Here is a 23,084-nt window from a genome sequence, read left to right as displayed (position 1 = left end):
TATCTATGAGCTCCTTGTTTTTGTTGTTGTTTTAGATTCCGGGTATGAGTGAGACCGCCGAGCATGTTTTTAGGGTTCTTCACCACTTTTAGTAAGACTCCAAAGAGATAGGAAGGTGATACGAGTGGGGAAACTGAGGCACTATAAAGCAACTTCGTGTCACACCGTGGCGGAGCTGGGATTTTGAAGCCCAGCGGTTTGGCTCTGGACCCGGGGCCTCCGCTAGCCGTTTAATGAATAGCTAGTAACACCGCGGGCAGCCGAGCGGAGCTCCCACCTCCCAGGCCTCCCCGAACTTCAGCTCCCGGCATACGCAGCAAGGCGCTCAGCCGGACTACAAATTCCAGGCTGCCTCGCGCGGGCGGCCGCGGGCGGCCGGCGCCATCTTGGTCGGCGGCGCGGATTGAATGAGCCCGCCGAGCCGCCGCCGCCGTCTGGAACCGCGCGGGCCGCGAGCCGCCGCCGCCGCCGCCATGGCCACGCCGCTGTCCAGCCGCACGGGCGGGCCTGCCACGCCGCTGTCGCCCACGCGCCTGTCGAGGCTGCAGGAGAAGGAGGAGCTGCGCGAGCTCAATGACCGCCTGGCGCACTACATCGACCGAGTCCGCGCGCTGGAGCTGGAGAACGACCGGCTCCTGCTCAAGATCTCCGAGCGGGAGGAGGTGACCACGCGCGAGGTGGGCAAGGGCCCCGGCCTCCGGGGGGGGGGCGTCCACCGAGGGGTCCCCAGGGGGCTTGGGAGGCCCTGAGCAAGGTGTGCTCTGCCCGAGGGCCAGCCCCGCCCACCGAGGGTTCCCCAGGGGGTTGGGGTATCCCTTACGGGTGCAGTCTTGGGCAGACCCATCCTCCGAGGGCTCCCCGGGGGATCTGCCCCCCCCCGTGCGACAGGTGGAGATAGGCAGGCCCCACCTACCACAGGGTCCGAGGAAACCCGGGTCCCCTTAGTGATGGAGTGTGAGCCAGGCGACGCCCCGCCCCTAAGGAGTTGTGGAGTCTCCCCGGATGCGTTTAGGTATTCGGGTGCCCGGGCAGAAAACTCGGGACGTTTTTCTGTCCTCCGAGGAGACTAGGAACCTCGGGCTCAGTGAGGGGCCCAGAGGAGGAGCGGAGAGTCTCCGGGGGGAGCAGGGCGACTCACGTGGTCAGTTCTCCGTGGAACTTTGCAGGGGTCCCGTGGTGAGCCCTGGGGAGCTCGGGGGCTGGGGGTGGGGGTGGGCAGTAGGCGCCGTCTCCTACCGGGGCCTGGGGTGGGGTCCGAGGGGAGGTGTCTGATGCCTCGGGGGTTAGGCGGGAGATTTGGGAGGCCCTCAGTTGGCCCCGGACCCTGGTGACTCTTGGGCGGGAGCCTGGTAGGCCCTGACCCCGAGGGGATGGGAGGGGAGGAGGAGTTGTGGGGTGCGGGCTCCGGGTTGGGCCCCGGGCTTCGCTGCAGACTGAGGGCGAGGGGCCCGGGAAGCCCCGCCCCCTAGGGGGTGCCTGGGGGGGGGGTCCGAGGTGGGGTCTGTGGCAGGCTGGAGACTGGCTGCTTACCCAAACCCACCCCTCCTTTGCTCCTTCCCTCTGGCCCTGCCCGACCCAAGGGTGTGTTTTGTGCTCTGAGTAAGGGGGGAGTGCCCAGCACGTGCTCCCCTGTGGGCCTGGTGGAAGAGCCAGGTCCTCTGAGCCTTGCCTTTACCGTGGGGAGAATGGGCCAAGTGACGGATTTATGGCAGGAAATCAGCTGGGGGGCCGTTTTGGGGAGCGGCTTGCCCTCTTTGTGACCTTGGGTCTCACTGCTTCTTCTGTAAAGTGGAAATAATACTCAACTTTTGGACTTGTTTGTGGGGCCACGATGAGTTAATGTTTGTTTTGTAAAATAAAGGCAATGAAATACAGGACAGGTGCCCACTGGAAGCACTGGTCTGGGTTCTGTTGTCCCTGTTTAATAGTCGCTGGGACAGGAACCTGCTCAGAAAGTGGAGCTTGGATTGCCTGGCTGGAGTGGCTCAGTGGTGAGAGTGGGCTCAGGAACCAAGAGGTCATGGTTAGATTCCCTTCAGGGCACATGCCAGGGTTGCAGGCTCCATCCCCAGTAGGGGGCGTGCAGGAGGCAGCCAATCCATGATATTTCCCTCTCATCCATATTTCTCTCTCTGTGTCCCTCTCCCTTCCTCTCTAAAAGTCGATAAAAACATGTTTAAAAAAAGAAAGTGGAGCTTGGGTGTTGGGGGGAGAGACCATTTGTTGGTTGGTGGTGATGATCTAAGTTGCTTGGGATTGGATTCAAACTCAGGGTCCAAACTCTTAATCTGTGTGACCTTGGGTAGGTCACTCAGCTTGTTGGAGCTTTGGGGGGCGGTTAGTATATTTTTATTGACTTCAAAGAGAGGAAAGGCGAGAAAGATAGACACATCAATGATAAGAGAGAATCATCGATTGACTGTCTCCTGTACAACCCCTACTGGGGATCGAGCTCGAAAACCTGGGCATGTGTCCTGACCGGGAATTGAACCATGACTAGGTTCCTGGGTTGACGCTCAACCACCGAGCCATGCCAGCCAGGCGAGCCTCAGTTTTGTTACCTGTTCAGTGGGGCTAGAATTGTCTCACCCAAATAGTGACCACCTGCCTTAGCAGTGTGAGGGCCCTCAGGTTGCCAACCCAGTTTCTCTCTGCTGAGCGCCCCATGTTTGAGCTGTTTTCTTGGTATTTCCCATCCCCCCTAAGTTGTCCCACCTGCAAATGGGGAGATACAGCACTGGGAGTGTTGAACTTAGTGGGCTTTGTTGCAGGCATGTCCCTGGCCCCTGTCTCTCTGAGTGTGGCTTATTTCTCAGCTGCTAAGACTTACTGGAATGGAAGCTAACATCTGGGAGCAGGGGGTGGTTGTGGGGGCTAAGCCTGCCTCACAGAGGCAGCAGTGGGTGGGGGGCGTGGAGCTCTAGGTTATGACAGGTGTGTTCATAGCTGGATCTAGGGAGTTTGAACCAGCATATTCTCTTGGAGCTCCCTGCTGCTTAGGGGGTGAAGTGATAAATGGTCAGTGGAGGGAGCTGATTGATAACCTCCTGGAAAGGGGACCTGGAGCAGTAAGTGTGGGGTGGTTAGTAGGCTGTAAGAAGAGAGTGACCTGCAAATGGCTTTGGGCTACAGTGGGGCCCAGGCTTCAGACTGTTGAGGGGACAGAGTAAGGCAATTGGTGGTGAGCAGCCTCGGCTCAGGCTGGTGGGAAGTGGGTGGTGAGTAGGGGCTGGGAAGGTGGCTGTACTAGGAGAGATAGGGATTTGTCATGCTGAGGAGTGTGCAGGTTACCTGTACAGCATCGTCTCAATGGGGTGATCCTGCCCTCCAGGGGACACTGGGCAATGTTTGGGGACCTTTCTGGTTGTTATGACAGGATGCTTGTGGCATCGAGTGGGTGGAGCCAGGGATACTGCTCAGCACCCCACATTGCCCAGGCTGGCTCCAAATGCCAGTATTGTCAAGGCTGAGAAGTCACTTAAGGAACTCTCTGAAGAAGCCATTTAAACTTGTAATAAAACCCAAGCAATTCAGGTGCCCAGGGTAAAACTAAAGCCCTGCTCTTCCCTTCGGTTGGTGCCCATCTTAACCCTTTGTCTGGTCCACGTACACCCTCCTTCGTACTTATTGATACACAGACCTGGCCATGTGTGCATTCCACGCCTTTCCCATTGGACGTCAGTTGATGCCTCTTGGCCAAGTGGGCAGTACTGGGTGAATAGCCACTGCAGATATCACTGGAAGGGTTCTGGAAGGTGGGGGGCTGGGGCCAGGGCTGGCCAGATTTCTGTTTGAAGATCATGGGTGCTGGGAGAGAGGTATTGTGGGCCAGGGAAGGGTGGTTCTTCAGGGAACCTCCCCAGCCTGGTATTAAGTTCCTCTTGGCTTTAGTTTCTTTTCCCTTACCTGCCCAGGTATCCTGTTGCTGTGGGGAAGGCTCCCCAAGTGGACCTAAAGGGTAGGGGCTAGGCTCCTGGAGCTTGTGGGGAGGACCTACCATTTGGGGTAGGATCTGTGTCTACCCACAAGAGCCCATGTTTGGGTTTTACCTGCAGAGCTGTGATTTTTATACCCCCAGGGACACAGGCAACAGGAAAGGCCCCCTCAGATTATCTGTACGTGTACACACACACACACACACACACACACACACACACACACCCCCCCAAACCCTGGCCAACATGTGCTCACACATTTGTTGGGATTCTTCATGTTTGGCACTTGTGCAAGCCATAAAAGAAAAAAGGCCCAAGCTGTTCCTTTCCTGTTGTGGTGCCCCAGGCTTCTGCAGTGACCATAGTGATGGTCACAGGTGCAGGGAAACAAGGGCCTGCTGGGAGAGCACCTGTTTGTGGTCTGAAAGAGTCTTTGGGAAGTCGGCTGTCTATTTGTCTTTCTCTAGACAAGAATTTTCTAAATTGTTTCAGTGCAGTAGATCAGGGTCAGCACATGTTTTCTGCAAAGGGCCAGAGTCATTTTCATCCCTGGGCTGGATGATCTCAGTCACAACTACTGAACTGGGCCATTATAGTGGCAAAGCTGCCCCAGCGATCTGGAGGAATGGACCAGGCTGTATGCCAGTAAAGCTTTATACACGCTGAAATGTATTTGTGTAATTGCCTGTGTCACAAAGTATCTTTATTTTTTCCCCTCAGACATTTAAACATGTAAAAACTATTCTGGACTTGCAGGCTGGACAAAAACAGGCAGTGGGCTGGAGTTTTAGCTCATGGGCCTGAGTTTGCAGACCTGGCTAGAGATCACTGCCTTAAGACACACACACTCCGGAAACAGACGAGAAAAACAAAGTGCTTTGAACAAGACATCTGGGATGGCCCAGGAGCCTGGAACAGGGCCTGCAAGTGGGGCACTCACCCTGAACACAGAATCTAATGGGGGCGCCAAAATCTCAGTCATGATGAATGATATAATTTTAATTGCTCAAACTTATTTTTAGGCCGGTTTTAGATTTACAGGAAAATGGCAAAGGTAGTACAGAGTTCCCGTGTACCCCAATTCAATTCCCTTGTTAACATCTTACATTAGTCCCTGGTCAAGTAGCTCAGTTGGTTAGAGTGTTGTCCCGATACACCAAGATTTCCGGTTTTATCCCCAGTCAGGGCACATACAAGAGTCAACCAATGAATGTATAAATAAGTGAAACAAGAAATCGATGTTTCTTTCATTCTCTCTCCCTCCCTCCCTCTCCCTCCCACTCTCTAAAGTAAAAAAATAAATAAAAATCCTACATTAGTGTTTCTCAGAACGAACTTAGCAGTATCAATACAGCAATGTTAACTAACACCCATACTTTTTTCAGATTTCCTTAATTTTCCCCTGAGGTCCCCATCCAGAATCACACATAACAGGTGTCACGTCTTGGACCCCTCTGGGCTGTGACATTTCTGACGCATTCCTCAATTTTCATGCCCTGGGCAGTCTTGAGGAGGAGGGGTTAGGAGTTTGGTAGATGCCCCTCTGTGTTGGGGTCATCTGCTGTTTTTCTCATAGTCTGACTGGGGCAATAGGATGAGTAATATTTTAATGAAATATTTTTTTAAATTGGAATTAATGCAAAAAAAAATCCCATGGTGAACAAAATAGCAAAAACTTAAATCCAGTATCAGAATTGCTGGTTTTCCCTTTTGTCTGAGCGCTAACTTGGTTTCCTGTTGTGTTGCTGCAGCCTGAGACCCTCCTGTTCAAGGAGGGGAAGGGGAGGAGAGAAAGGGCCCCAGTCTTTTTTTTTAATTATTGATTTGAGAGAGAAACACTGATTTGTTATTCCATATATTTATGCATTCATTGGTTGATTCTTGTATGTGCCCTGACTGGGGATCAAACCCACAACCTTGGCATATCAGGATGACACTCCAACCAACTGGACTACCTGGCCAGGGCTAGGTACCCAGTCCTGGGGGGGAGAGGGCAGGAGACCTTGTCTGTGGCTCCTCCCTCGGGGTACAAGACCCTCCCTGGGGGGGTTCAGGAGAGTTCTGGAAGTTGAAATAGCAGAAGACAGGGCAGAGACAGGCATGTGAACCCAGCTATCTTTGATGAGTGGGGCCAGCAGCTTTTGGTGAATTCACAGTTTATTACAGAAGGCAGTTCCTAGAGGGCAGAAATGGAGGGGGTGACCCAAGGTGACTACTGTTGGTGGGAGAAAGGGCCCTTGCTGTGTGTGTGGAGGGGAGCAGGGGGAGTGGGGATCAGCCAGGGTGCAGGAGGGAGAAGCTTGCTTTGTCTCTACTCCCCTCACTGTGTACCCTGACCCCCTCTCAGAATTGCCCCCAGCACACCTGCTCTATCCCATATTTTCACAGGTCAGGAGAGGGCAGTTTATTGTTTTGTGCCTCGGTGGTCCCATCTGTGAAATGGGGCCAGGAGCCCATATCCTGCCCTGAGGGATGACAGGTTTGGGAGCTGCTAGAGTGAGACGGGACATCCAGGCCTGAGAAGGTAGGAGATAGGAGTCTCAAACTGGTTGTTAGGTCCCACCTTGTCCAGATTTGCCCAGGACATTCTGGAAAATCCCACATCAGGAAACCCCTCAGTTCCGTGCAAACTGGAACCGTTGGTTAACCTACTGAGTTACAAGTCCTTGGCAGTTCCCCTAAACCCCTCTGTTTTTTGTGAAAGGTAGGGGAGTGGCCCTCTCAGGATCTAAGCTGACCCTGCACCCCAGCACAGATACTCGCTGGTGTCCTGTAGCTTTGTGGCACATGGTACAGCTGTCCAAGCCAGCTGCCCTGAGGGGGGTCTGCTGTCGTCCTGTCTGCCTTCTCTGTCAGCACCACATGGAGTCTTAACAGCTTTGTTGAGATATAACTCCCATTGATACAGTTCACCTAATTAAACCCTGTAGTTCTGTGGTTTTTAATATATTTAGAGTATGCAGTCCTTACCACTCTCTAATTCCAGAACATTCTGTCACCCCCAAAAGAAACCCTGTTCCCATCAGCAATCACTCCCCAGCCCCTGACAGCTGCTAACCCACTCTCTGTCTCTGTGGATTGGCTTGTTCTGGACATTTCACATAAATGGAATCACACAATCTGGCCTTTTGTGTCTGGTCTCTCTCACTGAGCATCATAGTTTCACAGTTCATCCATGTTGTAGCAAGTGTCAATGCTTCCCTCCTTTTCATGGCTGCACCATTTTTCATTCCCACCAACCATGAGTGGAGGTTCTCTTTTCTCAGTGTCCTCACCAGCACTTGTTACCATCATCTTTTTGACTCTAGCTGTCCCAGTGGGGGTGAGGTGATATCTCACTGTCCTGGTTTGTTTCCAGGTATTTGTAAACACATGTGCACCTCCACATGGGAGGCTGGTGGGAAATATGAGTTGTGCTTCCAACTGCTAGTCGTGACCTGGCAAGGGACGAGTGATGGAGACAGGACAGGCAGCCTGGGGTCTCCCAGGTTGTGGGGCTGAGCTGGTTGAGAAGCCTCCTGGGTTGGTTGGAGCTGTGTCCCATGGCAGGCCACCCTGGGATGCCTGCTGTTTTGGGGAGCTTTCCTTCACCTAGGCCTTGCTGTCTCCCCAGGTAAGTGGCATCAAGACGCTGTATGAGTCAGAGCTGGCTGACGCCCGCAGAGTGCTGGACGAGACGGCCCGAGAGCGCGCCCGGCTGCAGATCGAAATAGGGAAACTGAAGGCTGAGGTGGAAGAGGCCAACAAAAGGTAGGGGTGCAGCTGGTGTGATGTTGCCCTGATTCTAGGGCTGTTATGTGTACACGGCAGGGTGGGTGATGGGGTCAGAGGCTTGTCAACCCCCTGGGGGCTCGTGTCCAAGCTGGTGGCCCCCACTTGGGCAGAACTGGGAGCTGGTCCTGTGGGTTCTTGGAGGTCGGTGGTCAGGAGTGCACTGGACGCTGGGTGGGTAGTGGCTTCTGGGGCCTGGCCTTCTAGCTGCCCCTTGACCACTTTTACTCTCCCCCCCCCCCCCCCGATAATTTGGCCCAAGGAAGGTTTTCAACCCAAGCATCTCTTCTGCGACCCAACTCCTCCTTCAGGCCATAGAGCCCAGCTTCTCCAAGGAACCCTGGATTTGGGAGCCACTAGTATTCCAACTTCCCTGTCCCTGGGGCCCCTGGAGGCCCCAACCCGCTGTCTTATGTCTGATGAGGTGGCCTTTGTCCTCTTTGCCTCCTCTCAGGGTCCCCACCCTGAGAAACTTTGGGGCCAGATTCCCCCCTCACCCTAACCGGGCCCATTGTGGCCAGTCGACCTTTGGGCTGAGCCTTTTCTCTTATTCACAAAGCATGTTCTTTTGCCTGTTTATGACTAAAAAGGCTCTGAAAATTTGGAGAACAAGCTGGTGCTGGGGATTATAGTAGCAGAATTAATAAAGTAATTTATTAATTTAGAGAAAGAGGAAGAGAGAGAGAAATATTGATCAGTTGCTTCCCATATTTGCCCAGACTGGGGATTGAACCTGCAACCTTTTTTTTTTTTTTTTTAATATATCTTTATTGATTTCAGAGAGAGGGAGGGGGAGAGAGAGATAGAAGCATCAATGATGAGTCTTTGATCTGCTGCCTCCTGCATGCCTCCTACTGGGGATCAAGCCTGCAACCCAGGCCTGTGCCCTGACCAGGAATCGAACTGGGATCTCCTGTATCATAGGTCAATGATCAACCGCTGAGCCACATCAGCTGGGCTCAAACTCACAACCTTTTGATGAACGGGACGACACTCCAACCAACTGAGCCACCCACCCAGGGCGTAATAAAATAATTTAAATACATCAAGTATTAAAGTAATAAAGGGGATACCATGACTAACACCTAGTTCAGGCATGATCTTCTTTCATCCTCACAGTGACCCTAGCAGGGCCAGACTGTCATCATCTCCATTTACAGAGGGGGAAACTGAGGCATGGGGTTGGGGACTTGTCCAAGCTCCCTCAGCTCAGTAGTGACCAGGACCAAGGTCTGGACCCTGGCTTCCCGAGTCCCTCTTGTAGTTCCAACATCCACTTTCATGTTTGTAGCATTTTCCTTTCTTTTTTTAAATTAACAGGCTGTTTGTTTTTTTTAAATAGAGGTGTTTTTGAGCAGTTTTAGGTTTACAAGAAAATGAGTGGAAGGTTCAGTTTTGAAAATCCCCCCTCGGGTTTCCCCATTGTCAACATCTTATATTAATGAGTGAGCCATGTTATAAATGATGAGTCAATGTCTATACATTATTATCGACTCAAGATAATAATTATCAACTTAAGTTCGGAATTGACCTTCTGCCTGCTGTTCCTGGTCTGGGCCAAGAAGTCATGTTTTTTCTGTTATCAGAGTCATAGATGCTCACTGTCAAGAAAGTGGAAAATGTAAGACAGTTTAAAGAGAAAAATAAAAGTGTCCATGAGCCTCCCTCAGATGGAATTGCAGTGGCCGATCTGATACATGTGTTTTCCACCTTTTTAATTTAAAATAAAGGTGGACATAGACATCAATGAGGTTCTTTCCGTGTAGCGAGCTTCTTCGTCTTCTGAGTTATCGATGTCCTCTGTGATGTGATGTCCCAGCTGCTGGCATGTACCAGCATCTGGGAGTGTGTCGTCAGTGGCCGCCATGACTCAGGTTGGTCCCATTGTTCTATGACAGCTTCTTTGAGTGACAACTGTGCCCATTGTCAGGACAGTCATTTTCCTTGGCTTATAAGCAAGACTTACCTGATTCTGGGCATGGTGGTGACTTGTTTGTTTAAGGCCCCCACTCTGGAAAAACAGCTTCCTGCACTCTGGGCTGATGGCCTTTTCCTTTTCTGGTCTCCAGCCTTCTCCAGCCTGTAGATCTGCAAGCACTTCTCTCAGTTGCCTGACTTCCTATTCCTCGTCTTCTGGTCCTCCCAGGCAGGGAGGTGGGTGGGCTGTAACCCCAAACATGGTGTGAACTTCCAGATAAGTCACATTCAGTGCTTTTCTTTTCCCAACAAATTTATCACCAAAACCCTATGATGGTAGAATTGCGGGTAGCCACTTGGAGGACCCAACAAAAAGGCCAGATTCCCCCCCACAATCCTTTAGGAATTACAGTTACGCAGGTGAGGAATCTGCTTTAACACCTTGAAGCTTTTAAACAGGTGCACAAGCCAGGGAGAGCTGCTACTGCCCCTGCTTTCTGGACCACTCTGTGTAGTTCTTCAGAACCCTAAAATTGGGTAAAATTGTTTAAAATTTTTCCACATCTCCTAATCCCTCCGCTCCCATCACCCTGTCCTTGTTGCTAATCTTGAACTTGCTGGGCACAGCTCACCCCAGGGCCTTTGCACTTCTCTGTCCTGGTCCTGAACACTCTTCTAGAAATACTGGACCTGGCTCATTCCCAGGGTTCCTCCTACAGGGCCTGCGCCACTTAAAGGTGCAGCTCCCACCCGGCACATGCTCAGTCCACATCTCCCTTTCCTGCTTCATCTGTCCTTAACAACAGATTCATGTTTGACAGGCAGCATATTTCACTGTCTTCTCTGCTTCATGCATGCAGGGCTGTTTCCTCATGTATCTCTTGTATGAGGATGGCGTTCTCCACGCTGAAGTCACTGGTCTTTATGCCACCGCAATTCACATGAGTTTATGCAGTATCCCTAGTGGGGCTCATCCAGGGTTATTGCCCCCAGGGAACATTGGGTCATGTCTGGAGACATTTGTGGTCATCACGACTGAGCTGCTCCTGGCACCAAGGGGGTGGGGGCCAGGGATGCTGCTCAACCTCCCACAGTACACAGGACAACCCCACAGAATGACCCAGTCCTAGTGTCCCCAGTACTGACGGGGAGACCCTGGGTGTCTCCACAATTGCTGAGTAAGTTCCATGGGGAAAAGGTGGTAAACTTTCAACTCCAAGAAAATTTAGAAAATTTAGAATTACATTCAGAAGTGTATAAGAGCTTAAATTTATGCTATGAAAAGTATGTTAAAGAATCCATTTGACATCTTAAATATTTGCTATTGAAGATAATTGTCTATTAGAATACCAGATGATCCTATGTGAAATAGCTAAAGTTTACACAGGAGATTAACTTTTCAAAGACTAGGGTTTTAATTTGTAACTTTAATAAACTATACATTGATTTTTTAAAAAAAATCAGAGTTCTCCTAAATGATCCTTTTTGTGATCAAAATTCTCAGAAAAGGACAACCCATGCCTTGAGGGTTTCTTAAACACTGTATCTGTAGGTCAGAAAAACCCTGAAGGTGCAGGGCAGGTTTGAGGAAGGGTCACTTTTTGTGCCTACAGGGAAGGCTCCCTTACCAGAGAGCAGGGGATGGGTCCAAAGGGCCCTCGGCTCAGGCTGAAGTGAATTTGTCCACAGCCCTCCCTGGGCCCCAGCCACACAGCTGCTCAACTCTCCCAGCTAACCTCTGCTCTTGACTTTCAGCTCCAAGAAGAGGGATGGCGAGCTCACAGTGGCCCAGGGCCGTGTGAAGGATCTGGAGTCCCTGTTCCACCGGAGTGAGGCAGAGCTGGCTGCTGCCCTTAGTGATAAGCGCAGCCTCGAGAGTGAAGTGGCCGAGCTTCGGGCCCAGCTGGCCAAGGTAGGCCCCAGGCTGAGGTGAGAGACCTCAAGCTCATGGGCATGTGAGGGTCCTGGGATGGTCAAGGGATGTCTCACAGGTGTGAATTTGTGTACAGGTATTTATAGGAGATCCCTGGGCACGAGGAGCCAGACTAGTGCAACAGACTCTAGCCAGGGCATGAGTGCAGCAGATAGTCACCTCAGCTTGTTGTCCTGTGTCTCCCAGGCAGAGGACGGTCATGCAGTGGCCAAGAAGCAGCTGGAAAAGGAGACACTGATGCGTGTGGACCTGGAGAACCGCTGTCAGAGCCTACAGGAGGAGCTTGACTTCCGCAAGAGCGTCTTCGAGGAGGTGAGGCTTGTATGTGGTGTCAGAGTGTGGTCCACCTTTATTTTTTGGCATGTGTGTCTCCAGTTTTCTCAGCACTACTTGTTGAAGAGCCAGTCTGTACCCCATTGTATATCCTTGCCTTTTTTGTCATAGATTAATTTGACATATTAGTGAGGATTTATTTCTGGGCTTTCTGTTCGATTCCCTTGATCTATATGTCTGTTTTTATGCCCGTACCATGCTGTTTTGATTATTGTAGCTTTATAGTATGGTTTGATATCAGCACACATGATACCTCCCACTTTGTTCTTTCTCAAAATTTCTTTTGCCATTTGGTGTCTATTGTGGTTCCACATAAATTTTAGAATTAGTTGTTCTAATTCTCTGTGTGTGCACATGCACACACGTGCATCAGGGTGATTCTTATCAGAAAAGTTGAGGAAAACAAGCCCTTTGCGCTAGCCCTCTCTGGCCAGTATTATAAAATAAGTCTTAGAAGTGGCCTGCAGGTGTCCCACCTACTTCAGTGTCACAGATGAACTTCCTGTGTGGTTGGACCAATTGGATGTGCAGAAAGTAGTTGTTAAAAAGACCTCAATGTTCAAACCAACCAGAATAGTGGTGTTTTTTGTTTTTCTTTATCCAGGTGATGAAGCCAGGTGACAGACTAAAAGCAAGCGTGCTGAAATATGGCAATATTATGACTAGTTTATGAATAATATATTGAGTAGTGATAATCCATTACTTTTTTATATTAACCCTTTACCAGATATATGATTTTTCAGTTCTGATCACCCCACCCTTTAGTGACCATCAGCTTGTTCTTTGTATCTATGGATCTGTTTCCAGTTTATTTTGTTTTGTTCTTTAGGTTCCACATATAAGTGAAATCATATGGTATTTGTCTTTATTTCTCTTATTTCTCTGACTAGTTTCATTTAGCATGATACCCTATATGTCCATCCATGTTGTTGCAAATGGCAAGATTTCATTCTTTTTATGGCTGAGTAATATTCCACTGTATGTATGTATCTCATTTTTATCCGATTGTTTATTAATGGACACTTAGGTTGCTTCCATATCTTGACTGTTGTAAATAATATATAGCAGTGAACATAAGGGTGCATATATCTTTTCGAATTAGTGTTTTGGATTTTTTTGGATAAATACCTAGAAGAGGATTTGCTGGGTCATAAGGTAGCCCTATTTTTTTAGTTTTCGAGGAACCTCCATACTGTTTTGCATAGTGTGGCTATGCCAGTTTACAATTCCACCTGCATTACAACAGAACAAAAGAGTTTACTTTTGTCAACTGTTTGTTGATTCATTGATGATAGTCATTCTGACAGGTGTGAGGTGAGATCTTATTGTGATTGTGGTTTTAATTTGCATTTCTCTGATTAGTGACATTGAACATCTTTTCATGTGTCTGTTAGCCACCTGTGTGTTTTCTTTGGAAAAGCAACTATCAGGTCCTCTGCTCTTTATTTAATAGGATTTTTTTCTGTGGGGTGTTTTTTTTTCAATTGTTGAGCTGTATAAATTCTTTATATATTTTGGATGTTAGTCCCTTGTCTGTGGTATCATTTGCAAATATGTTCTCCCTTTGGCTGGTTACCTTTTTGTTTTGTTGCTTTCTTTTGCTGTGCAGAAGCTTTTTATTTTGATGTAGTTCTGTTCATTTATTTTTTCTTTTACTTCTCTTGCTTTTGGGGTCAAGTTCACAAAACCCCATGTAGTATCAAGGTCCATAAGTTTAGTGTCTGTTTTCTTCTATGTATTTTATTGTTTCAGGTCGTATATTTAAGACTTTAGTCCAATTTGAGTTCATTTCTATGTACAGTGCCAGCAGACTAGTTTCACTCTTTTGCCTTTGGCTTTCCAGTTTTCCCAGCACCATTTATTGAAGAAACTCCTTTCTCAGAGAACATCATATGTTTTTGGTTCCTTTGTTGAAAATTAGTTGCCCATATAAATGGGTTTATTTCTGGGCTCTCAGTTCGGTCCCACTGGGCTGTATGTCTTTTTCTGCCAATACTGTACTGTTCTGGCTATTGTGGCTTTTTCATACAGTTTGAAGTCGGGGAGTATGATACCCTTGGTTATTCATGGTACCTGATGAATTGTTTTTCCACCTATGCATTTGAGGCAGTGAACTCTTGTTTACATATGTTTTGCTGTTAACAATTCGGCAGGTTCATAAGTGGAGGTGTTCTTTTTTTTCCTAGTAGGAGGTGCAATAGTGTTAGTTTGTTTTTCTCTCGCCTGCATGATGGCATCTCTGGGATCTCAGTGGGGCACTATGACCTGGGTTCATGGAAAATGCCCCATATACCCCAAGGTGGTGGGCATCCCCTCTGTCCCGGGTCAGGTGGGGCTCCGGGCCTGCAGGTTTCCAATGCTTCGTCCTTGTAACCAGAGGTGTCTCTTAAGATGGACACTTGTCACTGGGTTTAAGGCCCACCTGGATAATCCAGAGTGATCTCGAAACTCATAACTTAATTATATCTGCAAAGTAAGGTCACACTCAAGTTCTGGGGATTAGGACATGGGTATACCTTTTTTTAATTTTTATTGATTTTTACAGAGAGAGGAAGAGAGAAAGAGAGAAACATCTACTGATTGGTTGCCTCCCGCACATGCCCCTACCAGGAATCGAACCCGCATCCTGGGTATGTGCCCTGACTGGGAATCAAACCTGCCACCCTTTCATCTACAGGACTGTGCTCTAAGCAACTGATCCAGGGTGCAGATATACCTTTAAGGGTCAGAGTGAGGGCCAGACACTACCCTCTATTCCTGGGTTTGGTCACCCCTCCCTGACAACCTCCTAATCCCTGGGCCTCCGCTCCCTGGCATGGTCAGGCCTGGCTGGGAGGGACTGAGGTCTCCACAGGTAGACCTAGGGTCCTGTGCTCTCTGGGAGAGGGCCAGTGTGGGGGCCCTCCCACCTTATCATCACAGGGCCCATTGTGCTGTCATGGCCCAGAATGGAATCCTGCGGCCAGGCAGTTCATGGCTGGGAAGAGCTGCTGGCAGGAGGGCACACATGCAGCTGAGGAGTGGTCTGTGGCTCCAGCCAGGCCCCGTGACAGCCAGGGCCTCCAGGAGAGTTAGGGAGGAGTCCAGGAGGAAAGCTGAGGGGGGACCCATGAAGGTACCCAAATCTGTCGGGACCAATAAAGAAGCCAATGTGGGGTGATGGGAGGGCACCGTGGAAGGGGTCCCTGAGGTGGGCTGTGATGAGCTCCTGGGGGGCACCACGAAGAGGACTGTGAAGAGAGCCCATGGGGGTGCAGTGAGGGGTTGTGCGCTGGAGGGCGCTGCAGGAGGGGCCTGGTGAGCAGCCGTGGGGTGCGTGGTAAAGGTGGGTGTGCTGCCGTGGGGTTCCACAGTAGTCTTTACTTCTCTGTGAACATGATTGGCTTCCTGGGGCGACACTCCTGTGGTATATACAAACTTGATTACATGGTGACAGTGACTGATTTCTGAGGTGGCATGAGTGGGAGAGAATCCCCTCCCTCTGGAGTCCCTCGCCTGCCCCACACCTGCACTTGGCCCCACTGTGAGCCTGGGGCAGCTACCTGGTGGCCTTTGTGGTTTGGACTTCCTCCAGCTGGTTTATTCAGCTATCACTGTCCCATCCCATAGGTGTCCTGATTGCTGGATGTCTCAGGCCCTGGGCACCTGGGACAGACTCAGTCAGGAATTTATTTTTTTAGTAACAACTTTATTGAAATATTCCCATATCATAAAGCTTTTAAAGTGTATAATTTGGAGTGGTTTTTAGTATATTCACAAGGTTGAGGAACCATTACCTCTCATTCTAGGACAGGGGTGGGGAACCTTTTTTCTGCCAAGGTTCCCCACCCCTGTCCATCTGGATATTATAACATCATTCATGGGCCATACAAAATTATCAACTTAAAAATTAGTTTGCTATATTTGGTCAAGCATTTAATTAACTCACCCCTATTGTGATGGCTGGAACTCTTTCTCTTTGGTGAAGTGAAGCCCGTGGGCCGGACGTTCCCTACCCATTCTAGGACATTCCATCACCCCCAAAAGGAGCCCTGCACCCATTAGCATTCACCCCCAATCCCCTACTTCCTGTCTGGATTTGCCTCTTCTGGACAGTTCACATAAATAGAATCATACACTGTGTGGCCTTTTGTGTCTGGCTTATATCACTGACCATCGTGTTCAGGATCCATCCACACTGTAGTGAGTGTCAGTGCTTCACTCCTTTTCATGGCCGAGTAATATTCCACTGTGTGGATGGACCATGTTGTGTTTTCCCATTCATCAACAATGAACATTTGAGCTGTGTCCTCTTTGGTAATTGTGAAATGTGTATTAGTCAATAATTTGTGAAACCAGGGAAACTCCTCAGGTTCCCTATTTGTACAGTTTTGAGTTCTTGCTTGCACCTGACACTTGGGTTGAGGACACTGGTGAGTGGAATGGGTCAGTGGCACCCCCAGTCCACCAGCCCTCCTGCCTGCCTCAATGGGTCAGTGTGCTCTGTCCCCAGGAGGTACGAGAGACGCGCCGACGGCACGAACGGCACCTGGTGGAGGTGGACAGCAGCCGGCAGCAGGAGTACGACTTCAGGATGGCGCAGGCACTGGAGGAGCTGCGAAGCCAGCACGATGAGCAAGTGCGGCTCTACAAGCTGGAGCTGGAGCAGTCCTACCAGGCCAAGGTGCGGTTAGGAAGGAGGCAGGAGATGGCAGGCAGGGGGTGGGATGGGTGGGACAGAACAGGTGGGAAAGTACAGATGGCTCCTCTTGCTCCATACCTGGCACCTCATCTGCCTGTTCCTGTCTCCTTAGCTGGACAGTGCCAAGCTGAGCTCTGACCAGAATGACAAAGCCGCCAGTGCTGCCCGGGAAGAGCTGAAGGAGGCACGCATGCGGATTGAGTCCCTCAGCTACCAGCTCTCCGGCCTCCAGAAGCAGGTGACTCATAGGAGTCCCCACCTGCCCCTGCCCCATAACACCAGCAGTGTCCTTCCTCCTGCCTCTGGGTGGTAGATGCAACCTCGAAGGTCAGGCTCCCAGCCATCACCATCCCATTCCTATTGTGCACTGAATGAGGCTGCCCAGCTGCTGGCCCCTGGCCCTGGCCTGGAACCAGGTGGGCTCCTCACAACCCACACAGGCTGCCCTGACCTGGCCCCCGGACCCCTCCCCAGGCTAGTGCAGCTGAAGACCGGATCCGGGAGCTGGAGGAGGCCATGGCCGGGGAGCGTGACAGGTTCCGGAAGATGCTGGATGCTAAGGAGCAGGAGATGACGGAAATGCGGGACGTGATGCAGCAGCAGCTGGCTGAGTACCAGGAGCTGCTGGACGTCAAGCTGGCTCTGGACATGGAGATCAGCGCCTACCGCAAGCTGCTGGAGGGCGAGGAGGAGAGGTGAAGGAAGGGGGGCGGGCAAGATGTGGTAGGGTGAGGAGGGGGATGCTGGGCCAGGAGGAGAGGTCAGGTGGCATGAGGGATGGGTCCAGGAAGGGAGAGGGACAGGATGTGGAGGGGTGAGGTGGGGATGGAAGGTGGGGTTTTTAGGGGAGGTATAAGGAGGAGAGGCCAGCCCCTGGGGCAGGTCAGGATGGGCTGGTGAGTGAGTCTGCCCACCTTGCAGTGTCTGGGCTGTTCTGGTTCAACCTTAGGCCAATAGGCTCCTGCTGCCATCACCAGTCACCTTGTGCCCCTCTCCCCCAGGCTGAAGCTGTCCCCCAGCCCATCGTCACGAGTCACCATCTCAAGGGCCACCTCGAGCAGTGGCAGCAGTGTGTCCATGACGGGGCGATCGGGCCGCAGCAAGCGGAGGCGGCTGGAGGCGGAGGAACCTCCGGGCACAGGCTCCAGTGGCATCAGCTCAGGTGGCAGCAGCAGCAGCAGCTTCCACCTGGCCCAGCAGGCCTCAGCCTCGGGCAGCGTCAGCATCGAGGAGATTGACCTGGAGGGCAAGTTTGTGCAACTGAAGAACAGCTCAGACAAGGTAAGGGGGTATGGGGCCTTGACCATGGGTGGGGGCCCCCTGTTGGGTCTCTTGGAGCTATGTGTCAGGCAATGACCCCTTTGCAGGACCAGTCTCTGGGGAACTGGAGGATCAAGAGGCAGGTCCTAGAAGGGGAGGAGATTGCCTACAAATTCACACCCAAGTACGTGCTGCGGGCTGGCCAGACTGTCACGGTAGGTGGCTGCAGAAGGGCAGGTGGGCCGCGGTAGGGAGAGTGGCCACCAGTGGGAGGGAGGTGGCAGCAGCAACCACGTAGATGACAGAATGTGAGATGGGGGCTGGAGAAGCAGGACCTGGCTTAGGGGGTGGTGTAGTGGTTGAATGCCCGGTGTGATTTTTGTTTCTTTGTTCTGTTTTTTAAATATATCTTTATTGATTTCAGAGAGAGGAAGAGGGGAAGAGAGAGAGAGAGAAACATCAGTGAGAGTCATTGATTGGCTGCCTCCTGCACACCCCCTACTGGGGATCGAGCCTGCAACCCTGGCATGTGCCCTGACCAGGAATCGAATCATGATCTCTTGGATCATAGGTCAGTGCTCAACCACTGAGCCACACTGGTTGGGCTAAATGCCCGATTTTGAGAAAAGCTGCCTGCTGTCAAAAGTCACCTGTGTGCTGGCATTGTTTCATTGGGCCCTCTTGGAGCCCTTTGGAGTTCCTAAGTAACATGCCACGATCCATGGTGGAGGTGGGTCTGAGTCCAGGCTGTCTGGGCCAGCAGGTGTTGGCAAGAGATGTACCAGTCATGGGTATGGGCCCTGGAGCTGATGAACTTCAGATCCAGCTTATCCTGTTTGCCAAGATGAGTGTCCTTGGCCACTGTGAACTCCAGTCTTGTCTTCCATACCCTGGTGATCATTTCTGGGTAGGACCCAGTAAAGTTGGAAGGATTAAACCCTGGTGCATCAGAGGGGGGCTCTGAGGGACTGGCTAGTAGCACATGCACCGTGACCAGAGCCAACATTGACGGGAAGGCCCTCCTGTGTGTCCCCAGGTGTGGGCAGCTGGTGCAGGGGTGGCACACAGCCCCCCCTCAACACTCGTGTGGAAGAGTCAGAACAGCTGGGGCACAGGCGAGAACTTCCGGACTGTCCTGGTCAACGCTGATGGGGAGGTGGGTGCCGGGGCTTGGATGTGGGGGTTCCTCTGCCTCAGTCCTGGGTCTCCCTTGTCCACCTTAACACCACACCACCAGCTGGTGCAAGAGCCCTTGGGTGGAGCCTAGGCCAGCAGAGCCAGTGAAGGCAGCCCTGGGCCTGGTCCCAGGGTGGCACTCTGTAGTGTGGTGAAACCCTGAACAAGTATATTGACTCCCACCAACATGGGCTGGGCCCCTGCAGCTGAGGGGCTGAGTGGCCGTGGCTCTTGTCTCACACAGGAAGTGGCCATCAGAACCGTGAAACAGTCCTCAGTGATGCGGGAGACGGAGAACGGGGAGGAGGGAGAAGAGGAGGGAGCTGAGTTTGGCGAGGAGGATCTTTTCCATCAGCAGGTAGGGGCCCCAGGGGGCACACTCGGGCACACACATGTATACACGTACACATACGCACCCTTGGAGCTGCATTCCTTGCCTCTAGGTCTTGCCTGTTGTGTGTACCTTGGGCTACTAACCCAGGGACCCCTGGGAGTGGGGTGTTGAAAACTGGTTGTCTCTCTAAGTGGCACTCACTGGTACTGCCCTCGTGGTCTCAGAGAACGCTCTCTGGCACCATGATTTTGTGTCAGAGAATGGTGACTTAAATAATGGCCCTTGGGGAGAAGATGGAGCACCTAGGACCACACCGTGTTAGATACAAGTTGTGAAACTTCTGGTGTCTGAGACAAAATTTTAATGTGTTATATAGCTTGGAACCAAGGTAAGGGAGACATGGAAGGTTCTGGAACAGGGACAGTTGAGGCCAATGTCACCTGCCCTGTCATCTTGTTGGGGCTGGTATTCCTGAGGTGGCTCAGGCCCTGGGCCTGGGCCAGCCTCTCCCTGGTGGTATTGGGGGCCACCAGCTACCTTTCTAGCCTCCCAGTCCCACCTAACTGCTGCTGTCCTTCCTTCCAGGGGGACCCAAGGACCACCTCAAGAGGCTGCCGTGTGATGTGACTGAAACACCCCTCATCACACATCTTTCTTTACCCAGAGCCACTGAAAACTATTTTTATATCATTGGCTTTCCTTAGTCCTTCATACATTTCTAGAGAATTTTTAAGCAAACTGCCAGAATGTGGGTGGGTCTCTGTTCTGTACTATTGGTGGGTTTCTGTGGACCCTCCCTTCAACCACTGTCCATTTCCCATGTGGGTTGAATTCCAGTCCAGGAACCTAACGGCTGACGGGTTTGGGCTTGGAGGCTGGAGAGGCCCATGCATTGCCCCTGCCTCCGTTACAGACAGGCTGAGATGGGAGGGCAGAGAAGCTGTAGGAATTCACTAGTTGTCCTTTGTGTTATTAAGCTTTTTAAAACCAAAATTAGGATCCAGGTTCCTGCCTGGTGGCGGTAAGGGTGTCCCCTGTGGGGTTCGTGGCTCTGCCCACCAGAATGTGGTGTGGGAGCGCTTAGGAGTCCTAGGTTTTACTGTCCACTTGACTTCTATCTTGCAACTCCCACTCTGAAGGTGTTTGGTGGCAGGCAGGATTTTCCGCCTGCACGAATCAGGGTGCCGTTTGCAGGGTGGAGGAGCTCCTTGTTCCCATTCTGGCTGCCATGCATTTCTGGAACAAGACCAGTAAGACAGGAGAGAAGGAAATCTGGGAACAGGGACACTTCCAATCAAAGACTAGTAACCAGGTAAATAGTGAGGGGACAAGAGTGAACCTCGGCAGCAAACGCCTCAGGTTTTAGAACCACGTCCATGTGTAACAACCATTTTGTGCCCTCCTGTCATGAAAATACAGACATCAGGGAGAGCCATTGGATGCCCTCACACACACCTCATGCCCAGGGCTGAGGGCCAGTTTCCCACTGTCTCATATATATATAGAGCGTCCCCCAAAAATGTATACACACACTTTGAATAATTATAAAGGCACTATTTAGTAAAATACATTTCATTTTCAAAATTAAGCTGTCAGCTGTTAGTGTGTATACATTTTTTAGGACACTATTCTGCATATATATTGCTATTCTCGCTTCTATCTGTAACACTCTGGTGGAAATGATGTTACTCAGGCCACTGCCAGCTGATCCCTTAAGGGTGGCTCCATGTCACAGGCTAGTTTCTGGCCGCCTGGCAACCCTCTCTGCATTAGCCTACCGTTTACAGACCCTTACCTAGATACACAGAAGTTATTTTTTTAATGGATATTTATTTTTTTACATTGGTCAGTACTCAGATTGCCGATCCTGCTTCTGTAGCTCAGGCCTGGGTCACAGGGACAGCCCCACAGGGAGCCTGTCTCAGTGAGCTCTGAGTCCCCAGATGGCAAACTCCTTCAGAAAGGGCAGCTCGAGTCTTTAAGACTCAATACTGAGCCAGAGCAGCATGCTGCCTGGCCAGGCAGTTTCAGAGCACCCCAATGGCTGGCCCTTTGGTTCCCCTGGCTGGGAGAAGCACATTTGCCATGTGTACACCCCCAGGCCTGGCTTTCCTTGGGAATTGCTTATAGTGAGGAAGGGTGGAGGCCGGAGCCCCAGGCCAGGAGAGCCCCAGAGGCTGAAAACCTAAATGCACTATTGGGTCGCCCATAGCCCTCGCTTTATGTCCAGGTTCCTCCCATGGCCACCCTAAGTTCGCAGGCCAAGGAGGGAAGTGTCACCAGAACAACTCACAGAAGGTTCTGGTGGGTCCCAGAGAGCTTGCCTGATGATGTAGCACCCTGTACCCTACCTGAACTTTTCCTGGGAGTGCATGCAGGGCCCCTGAGGCCAAGGGTTGCCCCCCACAACCCTCCACAGCCCCATTGCAGGAACTGTGTGGACAGTGAGGGCCTGGAGAGTGTACAGTGATGCACTGGGAAAATGGGTGTTGGTAGCCCCAGACAAAAGGGGGGAAATCTGAGGGTTCAAAACTGTCCTGGATTTTGGGTTTGTGGTTTGCTAACAGTCTCCCAGTTGTAAGCTCATGGACAGGGCCCCCCTAGTGCCTGGCAGAGGCCTTGGGTGGGGCTGGGAAGTGGCCCAGTCTCCACCCAGTAGGGAGGGTCACCTGGACCTGGTGGTGACACTCATGGGTAATCAAGTATTTGGAAACATGGAGCAGAAATCAATGTGAAATTGCTTGTTATGGCCTGGGAAATAGTGCACGTGTCCTTAAACAAGCTTGGCTTTAAGCCTCTTACAATGATGGAGAAGTGATGCCTCTGACTGAGCCCCTGTCATGTGACTAAGCCCAGCGCTCCTACTGAAAAACCACACTGGCCCCCAGCAGCAGTGAGGGGGCTGCCCCCAGGGAGGTGACTGGGCGCCCACCTAGGGCATGGCCACTCAGCTAGTTTCCTAACTGAGGCTCTGACACGGAGACTGCACTCCTGTACACATTAGCATATCCAAGCGAGACTAACGCTCCTCCAGGCCGGCAGAGCTACTGGAAAGGTTTTATGTCTATGCCAGCACCTCAACACAACTTGCAGTGGAGTCTGCTTCCAGAACTGCCAGGTCTACACTTTCATTTCAGATGTGTTGGTGGTTTTTAAGGTGCATGCCAAATGTGTGGTCTTTTTCTTTTTTCCTCCAATGCTTTGTAATACACATTTTCTGACTGGAAACTTTTTTGTACAACACTCCAATAAACATTTTGCTTTTAAGTTGTCCCTCTGAGTTTACTTTGAGGCCCAGCTACTGCAACCAAACTGCTAAAATGCCAATGGCCTTTTTTGGCCTGTGAGCACCATTCACGTCCCCTCCACCTACATAGGATAGCAGGGGCTCACTACAGTTGTTCCCAGCTACACTGCCCAGAGCCTTCTGCCTCTGAACAAAGGGACAACAGGGCCCTGGGCCTCCACACCTGGGTCTGATGCTTAGGTACCTGCTAGGCTTCTACCAACTGCCAAAAACACCTGACACACCTAACCTACACAGAGGCCACTTTCTGTACAACGAGGAAGGTCTTACAGAGAAGGCGGGAGAGCCCTGGGGGCTCAATCCATGGCTTTGTTCCAGCCGATTTTGGCCTGAACAAAGTGAGCAAGCCGATTACGGCATTACTACACACATCTGGGCTCCCCGCCCCAGGGCCAATCCTTAGGCACCAGCTCACCTCCTACTTGCCAAAACCTCTG

General features: G+C 51.3%; 1 protein-coding gene across 2 annotated transcripts; it reads left to right on the top strand.

Moving 5' to 3' along the window:
- The first annotated feature begins 326 nt into the window (after window positions 1-326).
- Window positions 327-22,607, top strand: LMNB2 (lamin B2). 2 transcript variants are annotated; one of them, XM_081136343.1, is made up of 12 exons: window positions 327-677; window positions 7,549-7,685; window positions 11,379-11,535; window positions 11,743-11,868; window positions 16,382-16,552; window positions 16,683-16,808; window positions 17,045-17,265; window positions 17,572-17,851; window positions 17,938-18,045; window positions 18,867-18,986; window positions 19,251-19,364; window positions 19,926-22,607. In XM_081136343.1, the coding sequence occupies exons 1-12, from the start codon at window positions 408-410 to the stop codon at window positions 19,965-19,967; spliced, it is 1,872 nt and encodes a 623-aa protein (XP_080992469.1). In that variant the 5' UTR covers window positions 327-407; the 3' UTR covers window positions 19,968-22,607. The 2 variants fall into 2 exon arrangements, with proteins under 2 accessions (XP_080992469.1, XP_080992470.1); XM_081136344.1 differs by lacking the exon at window positions 19,251-19,364 and having other exon boundaries at window positions 19,926-20,060.
- Window positions 22,608-23,084: the final 477 nt, after the last annotated feature.

The sequence above is a fragment of the Miniopterus schreibersii genome, assembly GCF_964146895.1.
Source record: "Miniopterus schreibersii genome assembly, chromosome: 4".
Classification (NCBI taxonomy): domain Eukaryota; kingdom Metazoa; phylum Chordata; class Mammalia; order Chiroptera; family Miniopteridae; genus Miniopterus; species Miniopterus schreibersii.
Note: the sequence above shows the minus strand (reverse complement) of the source record. Positions and strands in the feature narration are given on the sequence as shown.

Bases quoted from the DNA above. Each gene is read 5' to 3' on its own strand.
- LMNB2 (XM_081136343.1), top strand. From the start codon at position 408: ATGAGCCCGCCGAGCCGCCGCCGCCGTCTGGAACCGCGCGGGCCGCGA. The intron at 11,869-16,381 runs GTGAGGCTTGTA...CTCTGTCCCCAG, and splicing joins GCAAGAGCGTCTTCGAGGAG to GAGGTACGAGAGACGCGCCG. The intron at 17,852-17,937 runs GTAAGGGGGTAT...ACCCCTTTGCAG, and splicing joins TGAAGAACAGCTCAGACAAG to GACCAGTCTCTGGGGAACTG.